Below are 24,108 nucleotides of genomic sequence, written 5' to 3'. Positions count from 1 at the left end.
ATAAAAAGGATATTAAATCAGGCATACCTTGAACATAGGTCTTACATGTTCCAAGTGTGTTGCACTTGTAAAAGGAGCTTGAACATGGCTCACTGCTTCCATCAAAGCTTTAGCTGTTTTAGCCATCTGCTCCATTTCTAAATTATAAAGTAGTCGTCTTTGCTTTTCACTAGCTACACCTGAAAACGAAGAGGTTTTTAATTAAAAAAATTCTACCATTCATACTGCAGAGAAAAGAAATCATTTAATTGATTTCGTACTGTATAGTAAATATGGACAATATTTTGAAACTCTTTATATTATAACTTGTCTGTAGTTGCTACAGTCTAATCTCATTCAACATATATCCAAGGATCATGAAGGAAGACAGAATCAAAGCACTCCTACACATGGCCATGAACCTGTTTAAAAACCTCCAGGGAAGGAGAATCCACTAATCTCTGTAGTAGTATATGCCACATATCTGAACAGATCTTTCCATCACACATTTTTCCTGATGTTTAGGTGGATTCTTTTTCTGCAATTTGAATCTATTACTCCATGTCCTAGTTTTAGAGCTGCCCCAAGAGAACTGCATTTCTCTTGAAACTACCTACCAGTTTACTCTACTGCGACATTCACAATTGAACTCTCAACAGGAAATGATTACTATATGAACTGTCACAGGTTCACAAACAGTATCCCTTCCAAGAGAAGAAAAGCCATTTAAAGAAAAAAAAAGTTTAGTTCCATCAACATCATGCTTACAATCCAAAAACAAATGCACCATTTATTCTGGCTTCAATGGGGATATAATTTTAATACTTCTAATTGTATGGAATACATGTGCCCATATATAAATGGCTGAAAGCTGCTTATTTTTAGCTTCATCCTTAAACAATCATTTGATGCTATATTTGTTCTTACCTCTTCTTTACCGACAGAAACTTACAAAGACAGAAAATACAGAAGTGTAACTATCAGTATACATGTAATAAAGCACTGGCATTTTATTGATATTTGGAAACTTAATTCTAACAGGAATGTTAAAGTAGTTTTATGAGGCAGTTCAGTATCAACAAGAAAGAGACAACCATTAGTCAACCTAGTGGCTCAGTATGGTGTGGACACTTACTTTGTTTACTTGTTTTTGTGGGTATTGTTAACTCTTTTGTTTCCTTCATTGATATCTTCTTCCCGGCTATTTCATTATAGATGGCGGAAAGATATTCTTCAGGGAGATCCTTACTATCGTTGATACCTCTATTCATTTTAATATATTGTTCTTTTGTCATTTTATTCTTTACCTAGACATTAAGAAAAATATTTTAGTATTACCCACTGAAGAATTGGTGGCATTGCACTGAAGGAAATGAATGCCATTATCAATAAATTGAAAAATCAGTTAACTAGTAGAAGTGGGAAAATTTGGATCAAAGAAGGATGTTAACTTGTTCCCACATCTAGGGATACTTCTTCCATCAGCTACGGCCATCACACCTTAACTTCATTGTTGGTGTCATATTATCATGAAGTTGGCAATGAAAATTAAACTGATACTGCTAACACTACATCCCTCCAGTCTTTGTACTAAATAACTTCCTGCTTTGACTCCCATCTTGGGGGAAAGGTTGGATATGAACTAATCAATATAATCCCCTAGCTAATTTGGATGTAGGCTGCAAGAAGTGGGTAATGTTTAAATAATAATAATAATAATAATAATAATAATAATCGTCATCATCATCATCATCATCTAAACTAAGATATATAGTGCTAGTGATACCTAACAGCAGGCACAATCTATTATGCTGGCTAGCTGTCTCAGGCTGTAATACAATCTTGTTGTGAACCTTGCACAGTAAGATGAAATACAACCCTTCTGCTGACATAATTTATTTATTTCTACAATCATTGTCTGTATCCTTCTTTTCATCCCTCAAAAGGACACCTAATGCAGCTACTGCACCATCATATGTAAGGCACAAATTGTTTACATCCCTAAGACTACTGTTATCTGTTTACTTTGATACACCAACAGCCTGGGTCTTGTTGCCTATCTTCCATTTTACATCTGCAAACACTGCTATGAACATATAATCAGAAAATAGTCTAGAAACCTTTCAATGTGAGTTTCTTTAACCAATGACATGTGGTCTTAAATGCATTAAGGTCTAAATTTTTAAAGTTATAACTGCTTGAATCAAGAGAATGTGAATAACATACCTGTGGGCTATGGAGATCTGTTGTCAACATGATAATTGAATAAGCCAAGACATATGCTGTGTCTGCACTAGCAAAAAGAGTTTGCCTGAAACAAACAAAATACACCATAAATTCCCCTGCCACCTAGGCTCACAAACAGGCAGAATCAGGAGAATGCTGCTCACCCTTGATTGCACTCTAAGTATCTTGCAGCAAACTTCTCCATTAATCTATCAATTTTCTGGGCTTCTCCTGGGAGGCGGAAGCCTTCCAAAAACATGCGCAGAGCTGAAACAAAATCTTTTGCTGAGAAGTCATGTTGGTCCACATAGGCATACATAACTTCTTTATTAAATTTATCATTGTCTCCCAAGAACTCTCCAACTTGTGTCTAAATTGGGGAGGAAAAGTAAGCAAATTCAGCATCGATTAAATCCTTACAAACTAGTAAACAGAGAAGTGATAAACATTACATTTTCATGTCAGCTATTTAAAATTAAAAGTGCACAACGGAAATATGAAGCTAGTTCTGACTAATACAACAGTATAAAAAGCTTCTTAGATACAATGAAATACTTTGCAGGGCAAGGGACCCATCTCTGATTTCATGAGAAGATACTGTTGCTAAACTGCCTCTATCACTCTGTTCCTGTATATTCCATGAATTTTTGCACATAGGTTAGATTATGCCTCCTAACTGGCATTGCATCTATCCACCTGTAATGTGGTCAACCTCTTTTCCTACTGCCTTCTATCTTATCAAGCATTATCTTTTCTAACAAGTCATATCTTCTATGATACAGTGGTTCTCAACCTGTGGGTTCCCAGATGGTTAGGCCTTCAACTCCCAGAAATCCTAACAGCTGGTAAACTAGCTGGGATTTCTGGGAGTTGTAGGACAAAATACCTGGGGACCCACAGGTTGAGAACCACTGTCACGATATGACCAAAGAATTACTGCCTACATTTAGCTATCTTAGCTATTAGGGAATGGTCAGGGAGTTATTTGCTCAAGGACCCATTTATTTGTCTTTTTAGCAGTCCACTGTATTCATAGAATTATTTTCCAGCACCGCATTTCAAATAATTGATTTTGTTCCTATCAGCTTTCTATTCAGTCTAGCTTCAACAACACCAATGATATTTATCAAGCAAATATTAAGGTGCTCTTACAGAGTCTAATCTTTCTTCTTGGTGTAAGAACTGGGCAATATCTTCAGGAGTCGTACCAAGCATTCCTTGCTCTTGTAGATACTGAATTCCCCTCTTTGGCTTCTTATTAAACCTGTGTATTAAATTTTATGCTAATTAAGTCTTGAACACCAGACATATGGGAGAGAGAGACATATTACAATGCAGAGAAAATTAGCATTGGAATCAAGATTTAAAAATCAAAATACAAAATACAGAGGGGCGTCTCCTGGATCCAACCCATGAACTGAAAAACAATAAATCCATATTTAAGTAGCAGACTTCTGGTAACGAAAGTTTAAATTTTCTTTCATTTGAAACAGATGGAATAATGTTAGGGAAATATTTATAGCAAGTGTATATTATAGGGCCTTTCATTTCAGTGTCAAACTTAATTTTTCTATGGTGGGACGCCATGCTGTTTCACTACACTCCTTCTACTTAATACACATTATACACAATATATAATAAAGTCACAAAAGTGAACCTTACAAACTCATCTTTAATATTATTATACTGCTACTTCTTAAATATGTATTCTTTGTAGAAGCAACTTTGACAGCAGCTTCTACTTCACCTATGTCTATGATAAAATATAGTATAAGTACATGCACATTGGTTTTTTGTTTTGGATATGTGCCAACTAAAATCAATCCCATGCTACTCTATTTCCAGCATAAAGAACAGCAGGCAAAACTATGAGAGTCCTCAACTTTTAGAAAGATGGAATAAACTGCTGGGGAAAAAAAGGAAAAGTGCTTTCCTGGGCTTCTCTAGAAGAGGCTCCCATAAGATGGGTTCTGCTCATAGGAAATCCAGATGATACTTTTTTGTACTTGACTTGAAAGACTGTAATTCTCAAAGTATGACAGATATGTAATCCTATGAATTTTAAAACTGTACTTCAGCACTAGGTACTGTGGTGTATTAAAAATTAAGTGATAGAGTCGAATAAATAAAAAAGGGGAGCCTTCTGTATTAAGAGTATTCATCCTATCAGTGCAAAATATAAACTTACAAATCTATGCCTTGTTCTATTATTTCTTTTTGTTGTTTTAGGACTTCAAACTGCTCTGGATTGTCAGTACCAGACATCTGTGTGCTGTAGCTGCCAATTCCTGATGAAGCTGTGGAATCTAAAGAATTTAAGCTTCCATATCTGTTAATCGTTTCAGGATGCTTGGTATCAGCACTGTCCTGCTCTGAAGGTTTCTCTTGTCCTGCACAATGGAAGCAAAGGTAAGATGTCTTTATATTCAAAGATGGTATATATTTTGTTCCCCTCCATATCATTTTGCTAACTGTCCAACCATCCAAAATCAAATTAATACAATTTAAATAGTAAGAAGAGCAGTTAACACGATTTTTCTGAAACTGAATCTAAATAAGAATATCAGCTGTGAATAATAATGTTTTATGGGCAGAAGCAATGGAAAGAGCAGGACTTCATCAAAATTCAATTAGATTATTCCAAATATTATCCCCGAATTCTGTTAGATTATTCTATTCCACCAAAGAATAAACTTACCTAGGGTTGTCTGAGAGTTGGGATTTACATATTGATCCTTACTCCATTCCACCATACATTTCAGTATAGATACCAAGCATTCAAGTCCTTTCTTTCTAAGACTTAATTCCTGCAGAAAGTTGTAAGTATTTTTAAATTATTTTGATCATATCCAATTTAATAGTAATTTACTTTATAAACTGAAACACAGCAAGATGTGTCATTGGCCCTTACCTGAATATTGGTCATGCCAAGTTCTTGGCTACCTCTTCCTTGGGCAATCTTAGACAGATCATTAACTAGTCTTTCAAATATATTTGCAGCATTTAAATCACAATCATAGTTTACATAAATGTCCACGACACTTTGGGCATCTGTAATAAAAAACCCAAAATAATACATTGAAGAGCTTTTGTCAGAATTATGTATAGTACAGCAACAAAAATTCTCATACTGGGAAGATATGTGATCCTTAACCACCTTAAAGCCTGCCCAATGGAGTAATACCTGCGCATATCCTTGTCAGTGTTTGTATAACCATCCATTTATGATCAAAGGAGCTGGTGGAAGTTTCTAGGATGTATAGGAAAATCTCTTTGAAGAATACCTAGAGAAAATGAATATTTTTAAAACTAGAAGTCACATCACTTAGGAGCCCCTCCCCACACCACCAACTGCTGCTCTGGAGCCACAGAGAGAAGAGGGGGCAGCCAGGAAGACACAGCTCCATTGTGTCTCCTGCAGCATCACTTGGGAGCCTCTGAATACATACAATATAATAATAAATAGAAATAATAACATTGTAATGTAATAGTGCTGGTATATTGTATTTAATATTAATAATGTTGTAATGTAATATATTGTATATTGGATATACCACAACTTATGATATGGTACAATATATTATATAATACTAATAGAATAATGTACTGGTGGTGTAGTATATATATTGTGTTATAAGAATAATATACAATATGATAATTGTAGATTATATATAACATATAATATTACTAGTAATATTGCAGTAAAATGTGTTATTATTTTTGATGTAGATATGGATTTGTTTTTGGGAGAGGTTGGTTATTTTTGTTTTTGTTCAGCTTCTCATGGCAGTGAAAGTTTGCCAATATCTGTTATAAAATGCTCTGAGTCCCTTCGGGGACATAGGGCAAGATATAAATAAAGTTTTATTATTGTTACATTATTTTATTATTATTATATGTCCAAAAACGTATACTTCACGAGCACCCTCCCATACACAATTATTCCTTAAAAACCAGCATTTGACATGCATAAAGCATAAGTAGAGACTGCTTAAGCCACATCTATTTAGAAAAAAGGTAAAAAAAATATGTCCACACTAATCACCTAAAATTATACTAATACTAATAATATTAATAATAGCAACAGCTTTGTGTGGTTGATGTGAACTTGGCTCAGACTTTTAGGTGGACATAGTGATAATAGTTGTTATTGTTATTATCAGATATCCAACATGCATGAAAACTAACAATTTGAACATGCATATCTTTTACTCTCTAATTTGTAATTCTCTTTCTCTTCTCAAGGTAAATTTTGCCCTTTTAAAATGGAAAATATGCAGGGATTCTAACCCAGATCCATAACAGCATATTTTGCAATGTAACCATCTCTGCTTTCAATAATTATAATGTTCACCACAGTTAATACCTTCTAGTGTTTTTTCTTCTTCTTATGTGTGCAGTGAAGACTATATATATTTTGTCAGTGGATTTAATTTGTCTATTAATTGGTCTAACTTTTGTTTGTTTCTACGGCCTTATTTTTCTTGTATTTTGTGTTATTGTTATAAACCACCTTGTGGGCACTTATGGAGGAGGTGCTCAAAGGCAGTATGTAAATACCTTTACAAATAAACACTTAATTTTTTAAAAAAATTGTATTTTCTTGGCATTTTATTATTTTATTTAAAGCAATGATCCCATGAAAATCAAATATATGCTATTCTATTCATCAGAATAATAGGCAGCCATGTACTGTACAGCAACATTTTAATTCAAGGGAAATGACTCATAGAGAATCTCATGATTATAGAAGGCCACGGAGGTCACAGAGTCTGCCTTTAACGGTAATTGGATCTACTTCAATTACTACCTTACAAAGTCAATTAAATTGCATTTGGAGGCTCTGCTAGGCAAATTCAAAAAATACAGTAAGAAGAAAATAAAACAACAACAAAAGACAGGAGGTTTTGGTGTGCTGAAAGATGTATGTAAGGTGTCAGGAAGTGAGGTAAAAATGCACAGGTCTAATGCTTTTTCCAGGCTTCATAACATCACAGACTTTATGAACCATAGCTTATTGGAAGAGGCATGTTTACACAAGTTTAGACCTTCCCCCAGCATGCCATTATTAGCAGTACATATATATATGTCAGTCGGTTGATTGGTTGGTTTCAACTATAAAGGCCTTGATGGCTCTGGACGAAACATGGCACATACAAATACCCTTCGTTGTCCAACCTAAAATAATTTAGGGGTTTGAACTAAGTCCCGCTTTTGGTGCAAAACCGAAAAGGGGGTAAGAAAAGGAACTATGGTAAATGGATTGGCTGTTGCTAGTTGAAGTGACCCGCTATTATGTGACTGGAAAGTAAAGGAGCGAAGTCACTTAGCACCTATGATTGCTAGGTGACAGATATAGGGAGGGAGAGAGAATGAAGACAAGAGGAGAAAAGGAAGGGTCAAGAAAGAAAAACGATGGAAAGAAGAGAAAGGAAAGGAGGAAAGGTATGTGGGAAAGGAAATAAAGGGATGGGGAAAGAGAAAGAAGGGAAGAGAAAGGAAAGAAGGGGAAAGGGATGGAAAAATGTAGAAAGAAAAGCAAGGGGAGAAGGAAGGAAGGAAAAAGAAGAGGGAAAGTATATAAGGGAAAGAAAGGCAAGAAGAAAAGAAAGAGCCACAAACAAAATGCAAACCCATATGCTAGCATATATTTAAAGTGGAAAGGTGTTGTGACAAGCTGGAACACTGACTTAATTCACGATCTATAACAGTGGTTCTCAACCTGTGGGTCCCCAGATGTTTTGACCTTCAACTCCCAGAAATCCTAACAGCTGGTAAACTGGCAGGGATCTCTGGGAGTTGTAGGTCAAAACACCTGGGGACCCACAGGTTGAGAACCACTGTTCTATAAGGAGGGGATTATGATTTTCAAGTCATTCTAATCCTTCCTCTTAGGCACTGGGGAATTACATTAGCAACAAGAGCTACGTTGAAAGGAAAGATTGGGGTTGGCAACAAAATGTTTCCAAGTATCTGACATTTTAGTTAACCTATCCCTCCCATCCCACTCCACCTCAAACAGCACAGACCCGACATATTCCTTCTCTACCAGAACTTTTTGTGGCCTTTCTCAATTTCTATCGCTGTATAGGGCAAATCACTTGAACAAGCAACTTCTCAGGTATACCCTCATTGTATCTTCTTATAAACTGCAAATAAATTACTTTCCAGAAGGTAATGGAATATAGGACAGAATAAACTTCAACAAACGCATTCTAAAAAGATAACAGAGTTGGCACCAATCACACATCAGAAAGGTGTGCCACTGCTAGATAGCCTCAACTGAGAACACTCTTTCCTTCACCTAAACATAACAAGCATACAAAGACTTTCCTGTGAAAGATGATATAGTGCGGAAATTTTATTTTCATAATAAAGGTAGAATGATACTCCTTCGGGTATTTGAACGTAAGCATCATCCATACAATTTGAGATATGCAGGTCCCATTTTGAGGGTCTACAAAACTCAATACCAACATACTGTATGTCAGCTGGAGACAAGAAATCAATCCACTTTCTCATTTGGGGGATTATCAGCATTTCTGCAGCAATTCCACATTTTCTGAATGTAGCAGTGAACTGTTATCATAAGTATCAGTTTGGAAATAATTTATATTATTCAACTGAAAATAATGAGTCTTTAAATTCAAAGAGGTCCAGTCAATCCTGAGACCAAACCAAAACTATTTTTTTGCAGAACATTATACAGATTGGGCATCCCTCATCCAGAATCCCCAAATCCAAAATACTTCAAAATTCTTCAGCTTGGTGGCTGTGATCATGACATCATAGCCTTCTGATGATTCAGTGTACTCAACCTGTATATACTTCAGGATTTTAATTAAATTCCATGTTGCCTTATCTCGTTATATCAAATTCAGCATTTAAATTAATGTAAAATATCATACCTCAATCTGCATTTTCAGATGAGTCTTAAAATTTGAAAGAAGGGTCAAGAATATAGAGAGAGAAAGTTCAAAAACCTCAGGAACAGATGATACCCCATTTTTAGATAATGCAACACAAAGGTACTGCTTGATAGCATTGATAAACATTTCATTTGTCCTAAAAACAGGTCCTGCATTCTGCAGAATGGACAGCAACAACTGTAATGAAAGGATCTTTGACCGCAGTTCGTGAGACCTGCAAAGAGAAAATCATTGTTGTTTCAACAATTGTCATTGATTTTTTTTCTTTTTGAGGAAAACTAATTAGAATTTCATTCAGTCATAGGGGTAGGGGTTACAATAGTAACTGTAATAACAATCAGCCAAGAAATTAACCATAACTGATTGGATTGATATTCTTATGACAGATTTCTGTATAGCTCACAATGGATTTTCTTTCTCTAGCTTTACATATGAAGTCAGGAACAGTAGTATTTTCACTTCCATGGACAGTATCTTAATGTTTTGAGACATAGATATGTGTTTGTGTGTACACACACACATTAGCCCATAAGCTCCTTGAGCACTCTATAAGAGCTCCTATGAATCTTTTTCCCCTGCCTCAAAGGTTAGAATTCAACTTACTCCATAATTACTCTTTAAGCCACACTTTCCCTTTCACACACAACAGTAACTTGTTCTTAAAATCTAAAAGGTTGTTTTTCTTCAAAATAAATATTCTGTGATTCGCAAACTAAACATGTGTTGACCAATAGTATCTGGGGTAAGGAAAACATTTATAACGAACAGACAGACAATTTATACACTATTTTCTGTTAATCCAAATGGAAAACCTCAAAAGCAATCTATCCAATCTTCTACAGAGACCAATCAACTTCAAGAATAACTTCATCGACATGGAATGATTTATTCAAACCTGCAAGCATGACACTAAAATCACCCACATGTTTGTTTTATATTTATCAATTATGTAGCATTACTAGAATTGAATTATTTAAATATTTCACAAATTAGCGATCTTAACTCACTTTGGATCAGGTGGTCCATCTGACAGAGGTTTCATAGAGAGTTTGCACAGTGACCTGAAGACTAGGAAGGCATCCTTTTGTAAAATGTGGGAAAATTTAGCACCAGGGGTAGGTCCTGAAGAATTTCCAGATTCCTAAGATGTTAGAATATTTCAGTATTCAGTGAGGATTAAGAAGAATATAGTGAATAAAAGCATTTATACAAATATTCCACAGTAAACCATGCAACACTGAATATTTAAAGTAATTAATTATGCTCCATAATCACAAGCTAATTAAAGAATACAATCAGCTGTTCCCATCCCTGCAAAGTAGTAATCAAAACAAATGCAGTTTTAGTTGCCAGAACATTTCATTTAGCAAATGAAGAGCTTGCTATGAAACTATATTTTTCCCTTTTCAAGTTTCCTCACTCCTAGAAAATAATTTATCTCTTAATTTCATAAGTATGGTTAAGGATATGGGTGCAACATAAACTGGTTGTGTTCTATTTTGCCATTTTAGGTTAATCTTTCAGTTACAGAAAAAAATGAGGCTCACTTATGGGTCATGGCCAGTTGCAAAAAAAGGCCTCAAACATAGCAAAATCACCCACGTGCTCTAGAATGCATTTTGGGGTGGGTAAGGGTTGGGGAAGAATTCAAAGGTTTTTTTTGTTATTGTGAGAAACTATAGCACTCTGAAATATCTTTGGGGTCACTGTAATCCCCAACCTCACCCTGCTAAAAGCCTTTCCCTTTACTCAATTCTGAAACAACTTCAAAATGCAATTTCAGACTGCAAGTTAATTATCAGCAGTCACCACTCTTAACTTCTACCCAGAAAAGAACTAGTTATCCGTGAAGATGTTTCAACAAGGGAGCTTTATATTATATGTAACTGCCTCCAGTCATTACTAGACTTGCTGAAGTTTCCAAAGAGTTTCCAAAAGCAACCCTATGTAGTGTGTTTTGAACTGTAATCCAAACAGGATGTAATCAAGGCATGAATAATTGTTGCAAGATCTGGTTCTTCAGGGACACATTCCCCATATCATCAGTAAAAGTGGCCGAAGTAGTCCTACAACCAAGCCTAAAGTCAGACTAGAATGGATCTAGATAATCTGTTTCATGAAGAAACCTTTAAGTTTGGGCAAGAACCCCCCCCCCCCCACTAGTGGCCACACCATTTAGGCAGGAAGGAAAGTTGTCTTGTTGTAATGAGGCATTTGCTACTTCCCTCAACCATTCTGCCATTCCCCATCTAGTTGCTTTTAAAAGCCAGGAAGGGTTCAGTACCCATCTGGTGGCTCTCACCTCTTCAAGGATTTTAGGATAGTTTTTCTTTTGTATTCATTATGAAGAGGAGGGAAAGTACATTCTCTTCTTTACAAACTGGACTAGCAATATCTGCGTACTGGCAAATAACCAAACCAAGAAACATGATCCTAAATCTCTAACCATCTCTCACTCAGATAATTTACTGAGGGTGAAATTTCATTTCAGCATTGGAAGACATAACACTTAAATATGTGAGAACAGTAATTTTAAATTATAACGGATTCTACATATGTATAATGTAATTGTGAGCAAAGTGCTTTGCAATTTACCTATGGAAGTCCATTAAACCTAAAAAATGATAACATTGTTAATGTATCTAAAGCAAGCAGATTTTTTTCAATGCGTACATGTGGGAAAATCTACATTTAGTAGTACACTTTGCCTTCTTACTGCCTGTATATTCATACTCAGAGCCCTGGGAGAGTCAGAGGTACATGGCAGGAGTGGGTACTTATAAAACATTTGTGCCAATTAATACAGGTTAATTTTTTAAAAAAAATACTATGGAAATGAAACATATCACATTTATGCTATCATATATTCAGGGTTGATGATTTTTATATTCTTTTATGTTGCAGTACTGTACAAAGTACTGGTTCAGGACAAGTCAATAGACCTTGTCCTTTATTGTATCGATTGACATAAATAATTCAAAATTACAGCACCTACGCTCCCAAGATAAAGCTTTCTGCCTTTCATTTATATGTGCTTTCAAATCTGTTTTACAAAGTATGCACAATCTGAACTCTGCCACTCTGCAGTTTAGCTCAAGCCACTTTAAACCATTGTTTTCCACATGTATAGTCAAAAACCTTATTTTGTAAGCATACACTTTAATACCTGAGTGTCATTGGAAGAGACTGATAATCTGTCATCAGGCAGAGATGGTGTATAAACAACAGAGATGGGCGTTCCTGGAATTCCATTTGCTTGGATATTTTCACTGTCACTACCATCTTCTGAAGTTCCCATTGGTCCATCAATTATAACTCTTTCAGCAGTTCTTTCTCCTACTTCTAAAGAGGGGAAAAGGATCATTGTAACTAATTACAACTTTCAGAAACAACTGGTAATCCAATTAGAAATGTATTATTATAGGCAGAACAATGCTTCAATATACAATGTCAAAAACCTAAACCAAAAGTATCCGTTTGTTGACATATTGCAACAAATAAATAACTGGGAAAATAACATGTTCAAAGGGAGAGATGGAAATTTGGAAAAATAGTGTAAATGCCAAAGAGTTTGGACTTTGAGAATTCTTGGCCACAAAAACTGGCTTAAAGAAAGCTGCCTAGAAATGTAAAATATTTTCTGATACCAATTTATTATTATTTGTGACAATTTTTAAAATATGATTAATTCAGCATTGAATTGGGCCAGTATCCAAACATTTCTGATCAAATATTTTAAGCGTCAAAACTATACAGCTTATAAATGATTCATTAAACTTTTAAGGAGAGAACCTGCTGGAAAGAGCTTAAACATGAAAAGAAAAAAAATTAGGAGTGAAAAAGGACACCAAAAGTTGTGAAACTCTGCTAATTCAAACTAGGTCAACTCATTAGCTCAGATATCACTTAAAGCAACCCTTTACATCAACTAAACATTGACTGCCCCCACAGTGTTTATTTCATGCTTCAGTCATATGTATCAGATTAAAAAAAAACACAGTAGACACTAAAACACAAGCACAATTAAACTGCAAATTTTCCTGATGATATTTCTTCAGTATGTTATAGACTTATAATGATTAACAATGGCTACAAGATCAAATTATTAGCTCAGGCCTGATTCAGATGTAATAAATCTCAGGCAAATAAGACATGGTTTTATTAAAATCTAATTCACAGCATATGAAAAGGTTTTAAAACATAGTTTCCCAGAATGGGCAAAGCACTAATTCTAATAAATTGCAGTTTATTAGACAAGATGTTATGTCAGAACAGAAGTTCAGTGTTGCAAAATATTTTAAACAAAAGTACTAGTCAGTACTGTTTCCATCTACCCTCTTATCACATAGACATATTCAGTAGCAGCCAGTGGCTTCCTGACAGTGGACCAGTGCAGCTGATTTGGGTTTTAGTCCAAACTTTAACAATTCAAGAGGCTGAATCTTTAATGAAAGAGATAGCATTTAACTTCTTGGACAGCTCTTGAAATCTCAGATTGAAACCTGGAGCAAACATGGAAGGCGCCTGCCAGTACTTCCCATACCAATCACCGCAACGTTTCTATCACCTCTTCCTACAATCCAGCCTTGCAATTTAACAATATATTTTAAGACAAATATATTACCTCCTACTACTACGTTCACCATTTCCTGGACTATACTTTGTACAACATCGTGTGCTGTTTCTTCACATTGATTGCTTTCTCCATCATATGACCCTGCATCATTTTTAAACAGAGCTGTAAAATAATATTTTTTAAAAAAACACAAAAAATACATTAGTCACTTTTTATCAGGACTGCACTCTACAAATATTTCTTTACTACTTTTATTTATTACTCAATAATAAAGAATTGCATTCATTAAATGTAAGTTCTTTAAAAAAAAAACCTAAATAAATTTCAAGAAAGTAACTAAGTAGAAAGCCCATAAACCTGGCATCAAGATCTGCAAACAATTTGCAAGGAATTTTCATCCAGAAATGTAATTGTTCCTTAAAATAGGGCAGGCAACTGTGCCAGATCTGAGAGATAATTTTCTAATATTCGCACCCTCTGGGAAATACAGAGATTGCCAAAAATGCCAGACAAAATCTTATAAAACCAACAACCCATAAGTGGTCAGAAGTCCATCTCTGGTTTTGAAAAACATGTCTTTTCAATATAAAATGCAGGGAGAACATGCTCTGAATTAATTTGAATTGTTTTAATACTAATGATGTTTAATACTGTTTTAATATTTGCATATTTTAAATTGTATTGTAATGCTTTTATTGTTAGCTGCTTTGAGTCTCCTTATGGAGAGAAAAAGTGGGATACAAATAAACAACAACAATAAGAATGCTCCTTGCTTAAAAGGTGACCTGCTATATCTGGTATGGGAGAACTTTGGTCTCCCAGGTGTTTTGGATTTCAACTCCCACAATTCCTGCTGTCAGGAATTGTAGGAGTTGAAGTCCAAAACACCTGGAGGACCGAAGTTGCCCATGCTTGCACTATATCTAGAGGCAAGCAGAAGAGACATTTCTCCCTTTCTCCTAGGGACCAGAAGACAAATGCTGGGAGGAATTTACAGTGGTGTGAACAATAAACATAATTTGGGGTACCCCCATGTAGCCTTATGGCCACATTTCATCACTTGGTTTCATATTGTCTTTCCCCTCATTTTGACTAAGCCACTCCTTATTACTTTCTGCTGCTGTTGCCTGGTCAGCTTCTGTCTGTTCATTTTCTGCGCTGGAAATATCAGACCCATTTTCTGCTTCTGTATCTTCTTGGAGGCTCTTGTCTACATCATTTGTGTGATTGTCCAAGTCTCCTTCATGTTCCTGGGACAAAGGATCAACAGTCTGCTCTGAAATGTGTCTCATTTGAGGTGATTCAGGCTCATGATGGCTGAGGGGTGATTGCTGCAGATGATGCTGCTGCCGATGTCTCTCCTTCTCCATTTGTTTGGCTTCTTGCAGCTAGGATCAAATTGATTTAGTCAGAATAAGCCATGTGTCAAGGCCCCTTTATGAAAGCAAAAATATAGAGTACAAAATACTAATAAAGATAGGTAAAAAGAAATGTAATTTCCGTTTTTTATATTCAACCTGTATTCAGGTTCAATTATGAATATTAACTCTTCTGAGGATTTAGTTGACAATGTCTTCCACTCATCACTACATGAACTGAAATAACTTTGACAGAGATGGGCAAATCAACTGAAACACTGCAAAACAATACTCAAAGTTGAAATAGCATCTGAAATCATTCTTGATATACTTACGGCTTGGTTTTCCATTCGTGCAAATATGACATTCAACATTTGTGTAAGAGTGGCCTTGGCTGTAGTTTGATTTATGAGATTTTTGCTTGCAAGGTAGATATTGTAACATGTTCTTACAGCTTGGAGCACAGTCCCTTCATGAATCTCTATGTGCTGAGATGTTACTGCTGTTAGTAGAGCCTAAAAAATAAAACATTGGAGTTCTTCTCATTAATGACTCAAAATTGTTTAAAGAAGCCCCTTTCCATGTCAGTGTATTAACTATATACTCTGGTCTATTTAAACGCCAGTGGCATTTCCAACTGTTAACTTTTGCCATGTCAAAATCATATTTACACAAGATGGATTTAAAGGGCACAAGCACTATGCGAACCAATTATATAGAGTTGTTTTACCCTGTGGCAACTTAAACAGTGTCTCAGTATATAAGAAAGCATACACATATTTTCCTACTGATACAGCGAAGTAGTGAAGTGCTTTTCTATTTAATTATTTCATTAATTGTAGGCTTATTGTTCTCATTTAAATTGAGTAGGCCAGAGAAGACATGAAAAGAGCTATATAACTGATCACTGCCATGTTCTAGGCAAACTGGAAAATTTATGATCAGTTAGGAATGAAAACATTGTAGATTTTTTACACAATGTTGAATTCAAATAAAGACCTTGATATTCTTGCAAATGGTGCCTAAAGGCACCAAGATCCTATCTGCTCATGGAAGCTAAGCAGCATTAACTCCAGTTAGTACTATGATGAGAGACAAACAATGAATACCAGGCTCTGTAGGCTATATGTCAAAGGAGGGAACTGGCAAAAGAATTTCTGAGCATTCCTTGCCTAAAGAAAGCCCTATGAAATTTATGGGGTTAGTGTAAGCCAACAGGTGCCTTGAAGGCAACACATACACAGATTGTTCAAGAAAAATATTTAACACGCACAATGGTGCTATTTTTAAAAATGCCACAAAGTGAAATCAAATATTCCAAGTGACAAGCACTCTTCTCACTGAGTTGACTTCCAACTGAAAGTGACTTCCAGAATAAATCTCACCAACTCACTGTCAATTTTACAAAGGCCCTTCCAGTCTACCCATGTGCTTCCTCTCACTCAACACAGGATAATAATGTCAACTTCAAAAGCATCAAGAACATGAAGAAAGGAGAGTGGAAAGAGTTTTGTAGGAATTAATCCCCTCATCTTCCAACTTAGTGATTATTTATAATGATGACAGCTACAATAATTCACATGCCGTGTAGTTAAAACTCAAACTTTTAAGGCATGGACAAGAAAATATTTGGGTACCGTTCCAGTATCTGGGTGGAAGTCACTAGGGGGTGCTAGAGAGAGAAGGATAGTCCATTATATAGGGGTGGAGGGTGGGTTGAAGGAGTAAACCCATTTCTCCATTTACCTGTTATTCCCCCCACCCATGTCCCTGACATAGAAATAACCCTTGTTTATGATATGGGAAGTGTGGGGGGGGGGACGGAGAACCAGTGAAAACAGGGGAAATGGCTTTCCTCTTTCAACTCCCCCCCCCAATAAAATGGACTACCCCCCCCCCCCTCTCTAGCACCTCCTAGTGGCCTCTGCCCAGATAATGGAACAGTACCAATATTTGTTCAGTCTGGTGAAAATGAAATGTTTTTGTGAAACCAAAAACAATAATGTAGAAATCTTTTACAAGCCATTAAGGTACTGACGAACCACAATGTTAAATGTATACTTGTGCACTTTATTGGAATTACAAAGCCCTAGCTCCAATCTACAATTCATTCAACAGCAATTTCTACCTAGTTCAAGGTCTGAGCTAATAAAAAAGCTTACCTTTATAATTTGCAGTTGGACCCCTTCATCTGTCTGAGGACCTTGAAAGCAGCCACATATAGTTTCAATAATTCTATCAATCAGTTTTTTCCCAGGTGCTGTACTGTCTGGAGCACTGCCAGTCAAATGTCCATAGGCTATAAGTTTCTGAGAAAGAAGCAAAAGAACAACTATAGATACAAGGTTAACATATCTTTAACTTTGAGATCAGATGAATTATTACGTAAAGTATCACACTGCAGACATTTTTAGCTTTTAAACCCTGTGATAAATTAGCAATGAAAAAAAAATCAAAGCCAAATACAAATTATTAAAATACTGACAATTCTCTCTTCCCCAGCTCATGACAATAAACTTTTCTTTTTAACTGGTACAAACTGAGGCTATCACTAAACATTTTTTTTATCTAAGTCAGAACCAGGTTCAAAATCGTTTTTTCCCCCTTCTGGTCTGAAAACAGTGTATGGGTAATGGTAAAAATAGCTTGCCCATTTCTAAGTAAGTAAGTAAGCAAGCAAAACTTTATTTCTATTCTGCCCTATCTCCTCATGAGGACTCAGGGTAGTTCACAACATAAAAAGCAAACATTCAATGCCGTAAAATAGAATAATAGACTAAAACAATTTAAAATAAACATTAACAGAGCATTCAACAATAAAGCAGATCACATAAAAACAATAATAATAAATTACACAACGTTAATACAAAAAGTTAAAAGCTGTGTCTAAATTCCATTCCTTATTTCATAGTGCTGGATCTTTAAACATTCACATCTCTATTTGCCTGGGTACATAGGAAAGTTTTTTATTTGTTTCCTAAAGGAGGACAGCGATGGGGCCAATCTGTGCACATACTGTGATATGACTGTGGGATATGTAGGGGACATTGTAATCTTCAGCATATTCTTCATGACCAAAATATTATTTAGTCATGTCACCTGAAACAGGTTAGTATAAATTCAGACTGTATCAGTCAAAGCAATTCTTACCAAACCTGCCATTTTTGTCTCTGTTGTCTATTTTTGAAAAAGGAAACCTTTTCAAAAATAATATATCTCACTGATTGTAACAATCGTTAACATGGTGCAACCTAGGAACACAATGCCTTCAGAATTTAAGAAAAACTACTAACTAAAGCAGGAAATTGATGTCATGCCATTCAGTACATACCTGTAAGCAATCTAATGATGTACTAACGATTCTGGGACACTTAGACTGACATGCCAGTTCAAATGGTAAGAAGTATTTGTCTGCTTCAATAAAACTGGTCTTTGATTTCACAGGTGGGAGAGTGCTTGAACCAGGCTTTGCTTCTCCAGGAGGAGGACTGAAAAAATATTTAAACCAAGAGGGCTGTGAAGTTAATGTAAAGTTATAGCTAATCACAATGTTTTCATAACAAGTTTTCTGTTTTAACAAGCAAAACTTTAGCTTGCCAGTAAAAACTAAAAGCAGTATTTTATAAATTATAGAAATGAATAAAAATCAATGAATATAGAATGGCATATGCTGAAATTTATAATAAACCCAACAACTAATATTAATTTGATCGAGTGCTAGAGGTAATAACTTGATACAAAACATTATAAAGGGTATGAAAACAATCATTTATATGACTTAGAATTCATTGCTTGAAAGACTGCATCTATACCTCTTTGTGAAAGCAAAAGGGTGTTTAGAAGGGCACATATAGATATTATGATTATGTAAGTAATATAACATTAGTTTACTATAAAATTAAGTAGTTTGCCTTTGTAGCAGCAGTTGCTATAGGTACTAAAATATTAGTGGGTGAATGGAAAAGAAACAAAATAATAGCATAATTCTCATAAAAATACAATTTTAAAGATAATAATGTAAGAGATATAGACAAACATAGAACTTTGTGACATTAAATACTTTACATTCTTGAAAAATTTAAAGTCTGAAGATTATCAAATGTCATGTCCTGATCTAGAAAAGGCTTTTTTGTCAGACAAGCCTGTATTTTTTCTTGTTAACTACTGTACTTTCTTAGCACTTAGCACTTTCTCTTTACTCCTTAATCATTTATTGGGGAGAAACAGCTTTACAGACAGTTGTAAGATTATGTTGGAACTAATCTCAATTTGAAAAATCAACACTTTAGCTTTGTCCATTTTAATTTGAAAGAGCTACAAAACTCCCTAGATTTCCCTTGTGCTAGCTGAACTGCTGACCATAAGGTCGTCAGTTTGAATCCAGGAAGTGGGGTGAGCTCCCGTCTGTCAGCTCCAGCTTCCCATGTGGGGACATGAGAGAAGCCTCCCATAGGATGGTAAAACATCCAGGTGTCTCCTGGGCAACATCCTTGAAGATGGCCAATTCTCTCACACCAGAAGCAACTATACATGAAGAAATACAAAAGATATTGAAGAGAAGTTTTAAAAAGAAACCTGAATACTATTTACTAGGATTTACCGACCCTGACCTTAAAGTAGAGGAAAATGAAGATAAATTATTTACGTATTTTACTACTGCGGCAATAATTATTTTTGCCAAATTTTGGAAAAATGAACAGATACCTACTACTGAAGAATGGTTGGAGAAAGTTAAAGAAATTAGAGACATGGACGAATTGACATTTCTAATGAGAAGAAATACCGAGAAACCGCTAAAGAGAACAGATTGGACTTCTTTTTATGATTATGAAAAGAAATTTAGAAAAATATTAGAGGATAAGAATATATAAGAGTAGAAGAAGTTGACGGAAAAGATCCTGATGTTGGAGTGGAAGTCATTTTAGAATAGTTTAGGGTAGTTTAGTTTAGTTTTTTTTATTATTATTATTTTGTTTTGTTTTGTTTTGTTTTGTTTTGTTTCTTGTGCTCTTTTCTCTTTATTCTTACTTTTCTATCCTCTTTTTATTGTTCCCCCTCTTTCGTTGTTCTGTTTTATAAAATACTCAATAAAAATTATTTAAAAAAAAATAAAATAAATTATGATAAATAAATTATGATGTGATAGAGGTCCACTTCTCAAAGAGCATTATTATCATAATCCAAAGTGATTAGGAGGACGGCTTTAAATTGTGCATTTTAATATTGATATAATTGTTTTTAATGTTTATGTATGTGTATATGAACTGTGTCCTGGCATTGAATGTTTGCCGTATATATGCTGTGCTCTGCCCTGAGTCCCCTTCGGGGTGAGAAGGGCGGAATATAAATGTTTTAAATAAATAAATAATTTTCCCCCTTTATGTTTCACACTATAGAGGGATATTTTGATGTCCTTAATTTAAGCAAATCTGAATGGGGTTAGTTGGAACACAGGCATGGCAATTTAATGCTAAAGAGGTAATGTGTAAACATCCACCCAAAAAGATGCCATAAATACCAGACTTGATCTCTGTAGGGAAACAGCAGGGTATATTTATAATGCAACAAAATATATTGAATTCTTTAAAATCTATGATTCTATGTCAATAATAGATAAAAGGTACCTTTGTTTTCCAGTTTCTGCTTTTATTTCATCTGGAAAAAAAAACCCAAATAAAAACTTGAGTTATATGAACACACCACAAAGCAAAATCCACATTATACAGCATTTATAATTATAATACAAATTTGCTACTCTTGCTCATGATCAAAAGAACGCATTAAAATCGGTTTTCTGCACACTATGTATTCAATATTCAATACTCAAGGTTGAATGAAAAAATGGCCTTCCTTAAGTAACAAATGCAGATGGTACCCCGATAGCTCCTAAACAGAATCATTCAGTAAAATAATGGAAAGCCACCTTTATTTTGAATAACGGATCCTTTATTCTATATTCTATATTGGCTAAGCTTCACACAGGACTCTATTACCTTATTGAATTTCAGATTTGAACATTAATTAAGTTGTGCTTATTGACAAATAATATTTACTGCCATAAACAAATATTATAAATAAGTCTGCAGCTCTTTCAACCCATTTACAATCAGATAAAATATTTGTGCCAGCCCTTCAGAACAGAGTATTTATTTACTTATCTTGTCAGAAGTGAATTGGGTACAGTTATAATGTATTTAAAAACACAAACAAAATTTAAAACTTGGAATTATGCTAAATGTCCTTTGGCCAGAAGTTGGCCACTTGGGAGTGCATCTGGTGTTGCTGTGAAAAGGTCCTTCATTGTGCATGTAGCAGGGCTCCTATTGCATTGTAATAGGTGGTCTGTGGTTTGCTCTGATCTGCGACTTGCAGAGTCATTATGACTGAACTGAATTTAGATTTCCCAGTCCATATTTAATTATATAAAAACATATATTCACAATTTAGCCAAAGATTTTAGGACGACATAGTATAAATGCAATCTAACAAAATTAAAATTAGTATAAGTAATTAAAATGATTTCCAAAAGCTAAAAACATTGAGGAAATTAAATTAAAAGAAAGATTAAAAGCATTAAAAGAGTTTAAAACAAACTGGAACCATGTGTGTGACAATACTTTGTAAAATTGGTTTGATTCCAATTTCAAGAATTTATACATATTATTTTTACTTCTTTCTTATATCTTGTTGAATATGGAATGGGCTAACACGGTTCTACAAAATTTTAGTTAATATATTGAAGAACATGGTGGTCTGTATTGATAACCAAAATAAAAGAAAACAAAATCTCTTCAAAATCATCCATATGCCTCCCTTCTTTCACATATATTAATTTACTTGTCAGTTTTTGTGATACAGTTGCTGTTCCAATTATATTTAACCAAGTTATTTGTCACTGCACAATTTCAGCTCTGCCTACAGTAAGAAGAAATTCAATAAAATAATCAAGTTATTTGTTCTATCCAGAGAATATATTCAGAAGCAGTAATTTCCTCTGTGGATATATGCAGAATAATTGTTTATGAAAAACACAAAGATTTTATTTCTGGACTTCTAACCACAGGATGGGGTATAAATGACCTTCAGCCTATTTTCTTTTGCCAAACTTAAATGAATTTATATGAAGAGGTCCAGGTCTTTCTGAAATGTTTATATCAAAATATGGTCCCAATGCAAAGTGTAGAATCATTTGTTGTTGTTCACTCGTTCAGTCGTCTCCGACTCTTCGTGACCTCATGGACCAGCCCACGCCAGAGCTCCCTGTCGGCCGTTACCATCCCCAGCTCCCTCAAGGTCAGTCCAGTCACTTCAAGGATGCCATCCATCCATCTTGCCCTTGGTCGGCCCCTCTTCCTTTTGCCTTCCACTTTCCCCAGCATAATTGTCTTCTCTAGGCTTTCCTGTCTCCTCATGATGTGACCAAAGTACTTCAACTTTGTCTCTAGTATCTTTCCCTCCAATGAGCAGTCGGGCTTTATTTCCTGGAGGATGGACTGGTTGGATCTTCTCGCAGTCCAAGGCACTCTCAGCACTTTCCTCCAACACCACAGCTCAAAAGCATCGATCTTCCTTCGCTCAGCCTTCCCTAAGGTCCAGCTCTCACATCCGTAGGTGACTACAGGGAAGACCATGGCTTGGACTAGGCGGATCTTTGTTGCCAGTCTGATGTCTCTACTCTTCACTATTTTATCGAGACTGGACATTGCTCTCCTCCCAAGAAGTAAGCGTCTTCTGATTTCCTGGCTACAGTCTGCATCTGCAGTAATCTTTGCACCTAGAAATACAAAGTCTGTCACGGCCTCCACGGTTTCTCCCTCTATTTTCCAGTTGTCAATCATTCTTGTTGCCATAATCTTGGTTTTTTTGACGTTTAGCTGCAACCCGGCTTTTGCGCTTTCTTCTTTCACCTTGAGTAGAAGGCTCCTCAGCTCCTCCTCGCTTTCGGCCATCAGAGTGGTGTCATCTGCATTATCGGAGGTTGTTAATGTTTCTTCCAGCAATTTTCACCCCAGCTTTGCATTCATCCAGCCCCGCACATCGCTTGATGTGTTCTGCATACAAGTTAAAAAGGTTGGGTGAGAGGATGCAGCCTTGCCGGACGCCTTTCCCAATCTTGAACCAGTCTGTTGTTCCGTGGTCAGTTCTTACTGTTGCTACTTGGTCCTTGTACAGATTCCTCAGGAGAGAGACAAGGTGCCTTGGGAATCATACAGTGTGCCAAAGTGTAGAATCATACAGTGTGCCAAAGTGAGTTTCCAATAGCCAATTACAGAAGACAGAGACATCCTCTAATAGTACCAGCAGTTGTTACACAGTAATTTTCCCAAGGGAAAAAAAGGGTTTTGTGCTGCATTAGTCTGATATTATTTTTCTATTCTTCTTCTTATTATCATCATCATCATTATTAGAAACACAACATGATTAGTACATAGCAAACAAGATCACTGTGTTGGCTTTTGTACTAGATCACGCGTCAGACTGTGTGATGTATCGGCGAATAATGCGTACAGATCCGAGTAGGGTGGCCTTTTGCAGCTGACAGATGGTAATTTTGTCAGCGCCAATTGTGTTTAAGTTCAGGCCAAGATCTTTAGGCACTACACCCAGTGTGCCGATCAACACTGGGACCACCTTTACTGGCTTGTGCCAGAATCTTTGCAGTTTGACCTTTAAATACTCATATCCTGTCTGTTTTTCCAGTTGTTTCTCTTCAATCCTGCTGTTGCCTGGAATTGCAACAGCAGCGATCCATACTTGGTGGTGGTGGTAATGATGTTGTTGTTGATGATGATTATTACAGCCCGAGATAATTAGGAATTTTTGAAACCAATTGCCTGTTTTTTTCAAAATCTAAATCTTCTATTGATAAAGACCTTCTACTAATACACAGATCTATTACTCTGCATACTCCCTGTTTTTGTATTGTGCCAATTTGACATATATCAAGTAAGAAAAATCTACATGTGAAAAAATTGGAATTAAGGGTGAAAGCTGTAGTGGTAAAATGTTCACTCATTTGTAAGCACTGTGTCCCTTGGCA

At 35.6% G+C, this 24,108-nt stretch overlaps 1 protein-coding gene across 2 annotated transcripts in view; it reads right to left on the bottom strand.

Annotated features, from left to right (window-relative positions):
• The window catches only part of ARFGEF1 (ADP ribosylation factor guanine nucleotide exchange factor 1), a 67,193-nt gene that overhangs the window by 20,480 nt on the left and 22,605 nt on the right, over window positions 1–24,108 (bottom strand). The window contains exons 2-19 of one of the 2 annotated variants that reach the window (XM_060775435.2): window positions 20,693–20,723; window positions 18,400–18,556; window positions 17,231–17,377; window positions 15,404–15,583; window positions 14,822–15,098; window positions 13,759–13,872; window positions 12,301–12,476; window positions 10,142–10,275; window positions 9,114–9,348; window positions 5,387–5,489; window positions 5,117–5,256; window positions 4,904–5,012; window positions 4,394–4,595; window positions 3,358–3,469; window positions 2,370–2,575; window positions 2,206–2,290; window positions 1,115–1,286; window positions 28–179 (exon numbers count right to left, since the gene is read on the bottom strand). In XM_060775435.2, the coding sequence (XP_060631418.2) occupies window positions 28–179; window positions 1,115–1,286; window positions 2,206–2,290; window positions 2,370–2,575; window positions 3,358–3,469; window positions 4,394–4,595; window positions 4,904–5,012; window positions 5,117–5,256; window positions 5,387–5,489; window positions 9,114–9,348; window positions 10,142–10,275; window positions 12,301–12,476; window positions 13,759–13,872; window positions 14,822–15,098; window positions 15,404–15,583; window positions 17,231–17,377; window positions 18,400–18,556; window positions 20,693–20,723 (2,732 nt within the window). The remainder of the gene's footprint in view (window positions 1–27; window positions 180–1,114; window positions 1,287–2,205; window positions 2,291–2,369; window positions 2,576–3,357; window positions 3,470–4,393; window positions 4,596–4,903; window positions 5,013–5,116; window positions 5,257–5,386; window positions 5,490–9,113; window positions 9,349–10,141; window positions 10,276–12,300; window positions 12,477–13,758; window positions 13,873–14,821; window positions 15,099–15,403; window positions 15,584–17,230; window positions 17,378–18,399; window positions 18,557–20,692; window positions 20,724–24,108) is intronic. The other variant, XM_060775436.2, reaches the window with a different exon arrangement.

The sequence above is a fragment of the Anolis sagrei genome, chromosome 4 (genome assembly GCF_037176765.1).
Source record: "Anolis sagrei isolate rAnoSag1 chromosome 4, rAnoSag1.mat, whole genome shotgun sequence".
Lineage (NCBI taxonomy): Eukaryota > Metazoa > Chordata > Lepidosauria > Squamata > Dactyloidae > Anolis > Anolis sagrei.
Note: the sequence above shows the minus strand (reverse complement) of the source record. Positions and strands in the feature narration are given on the sequence as shown.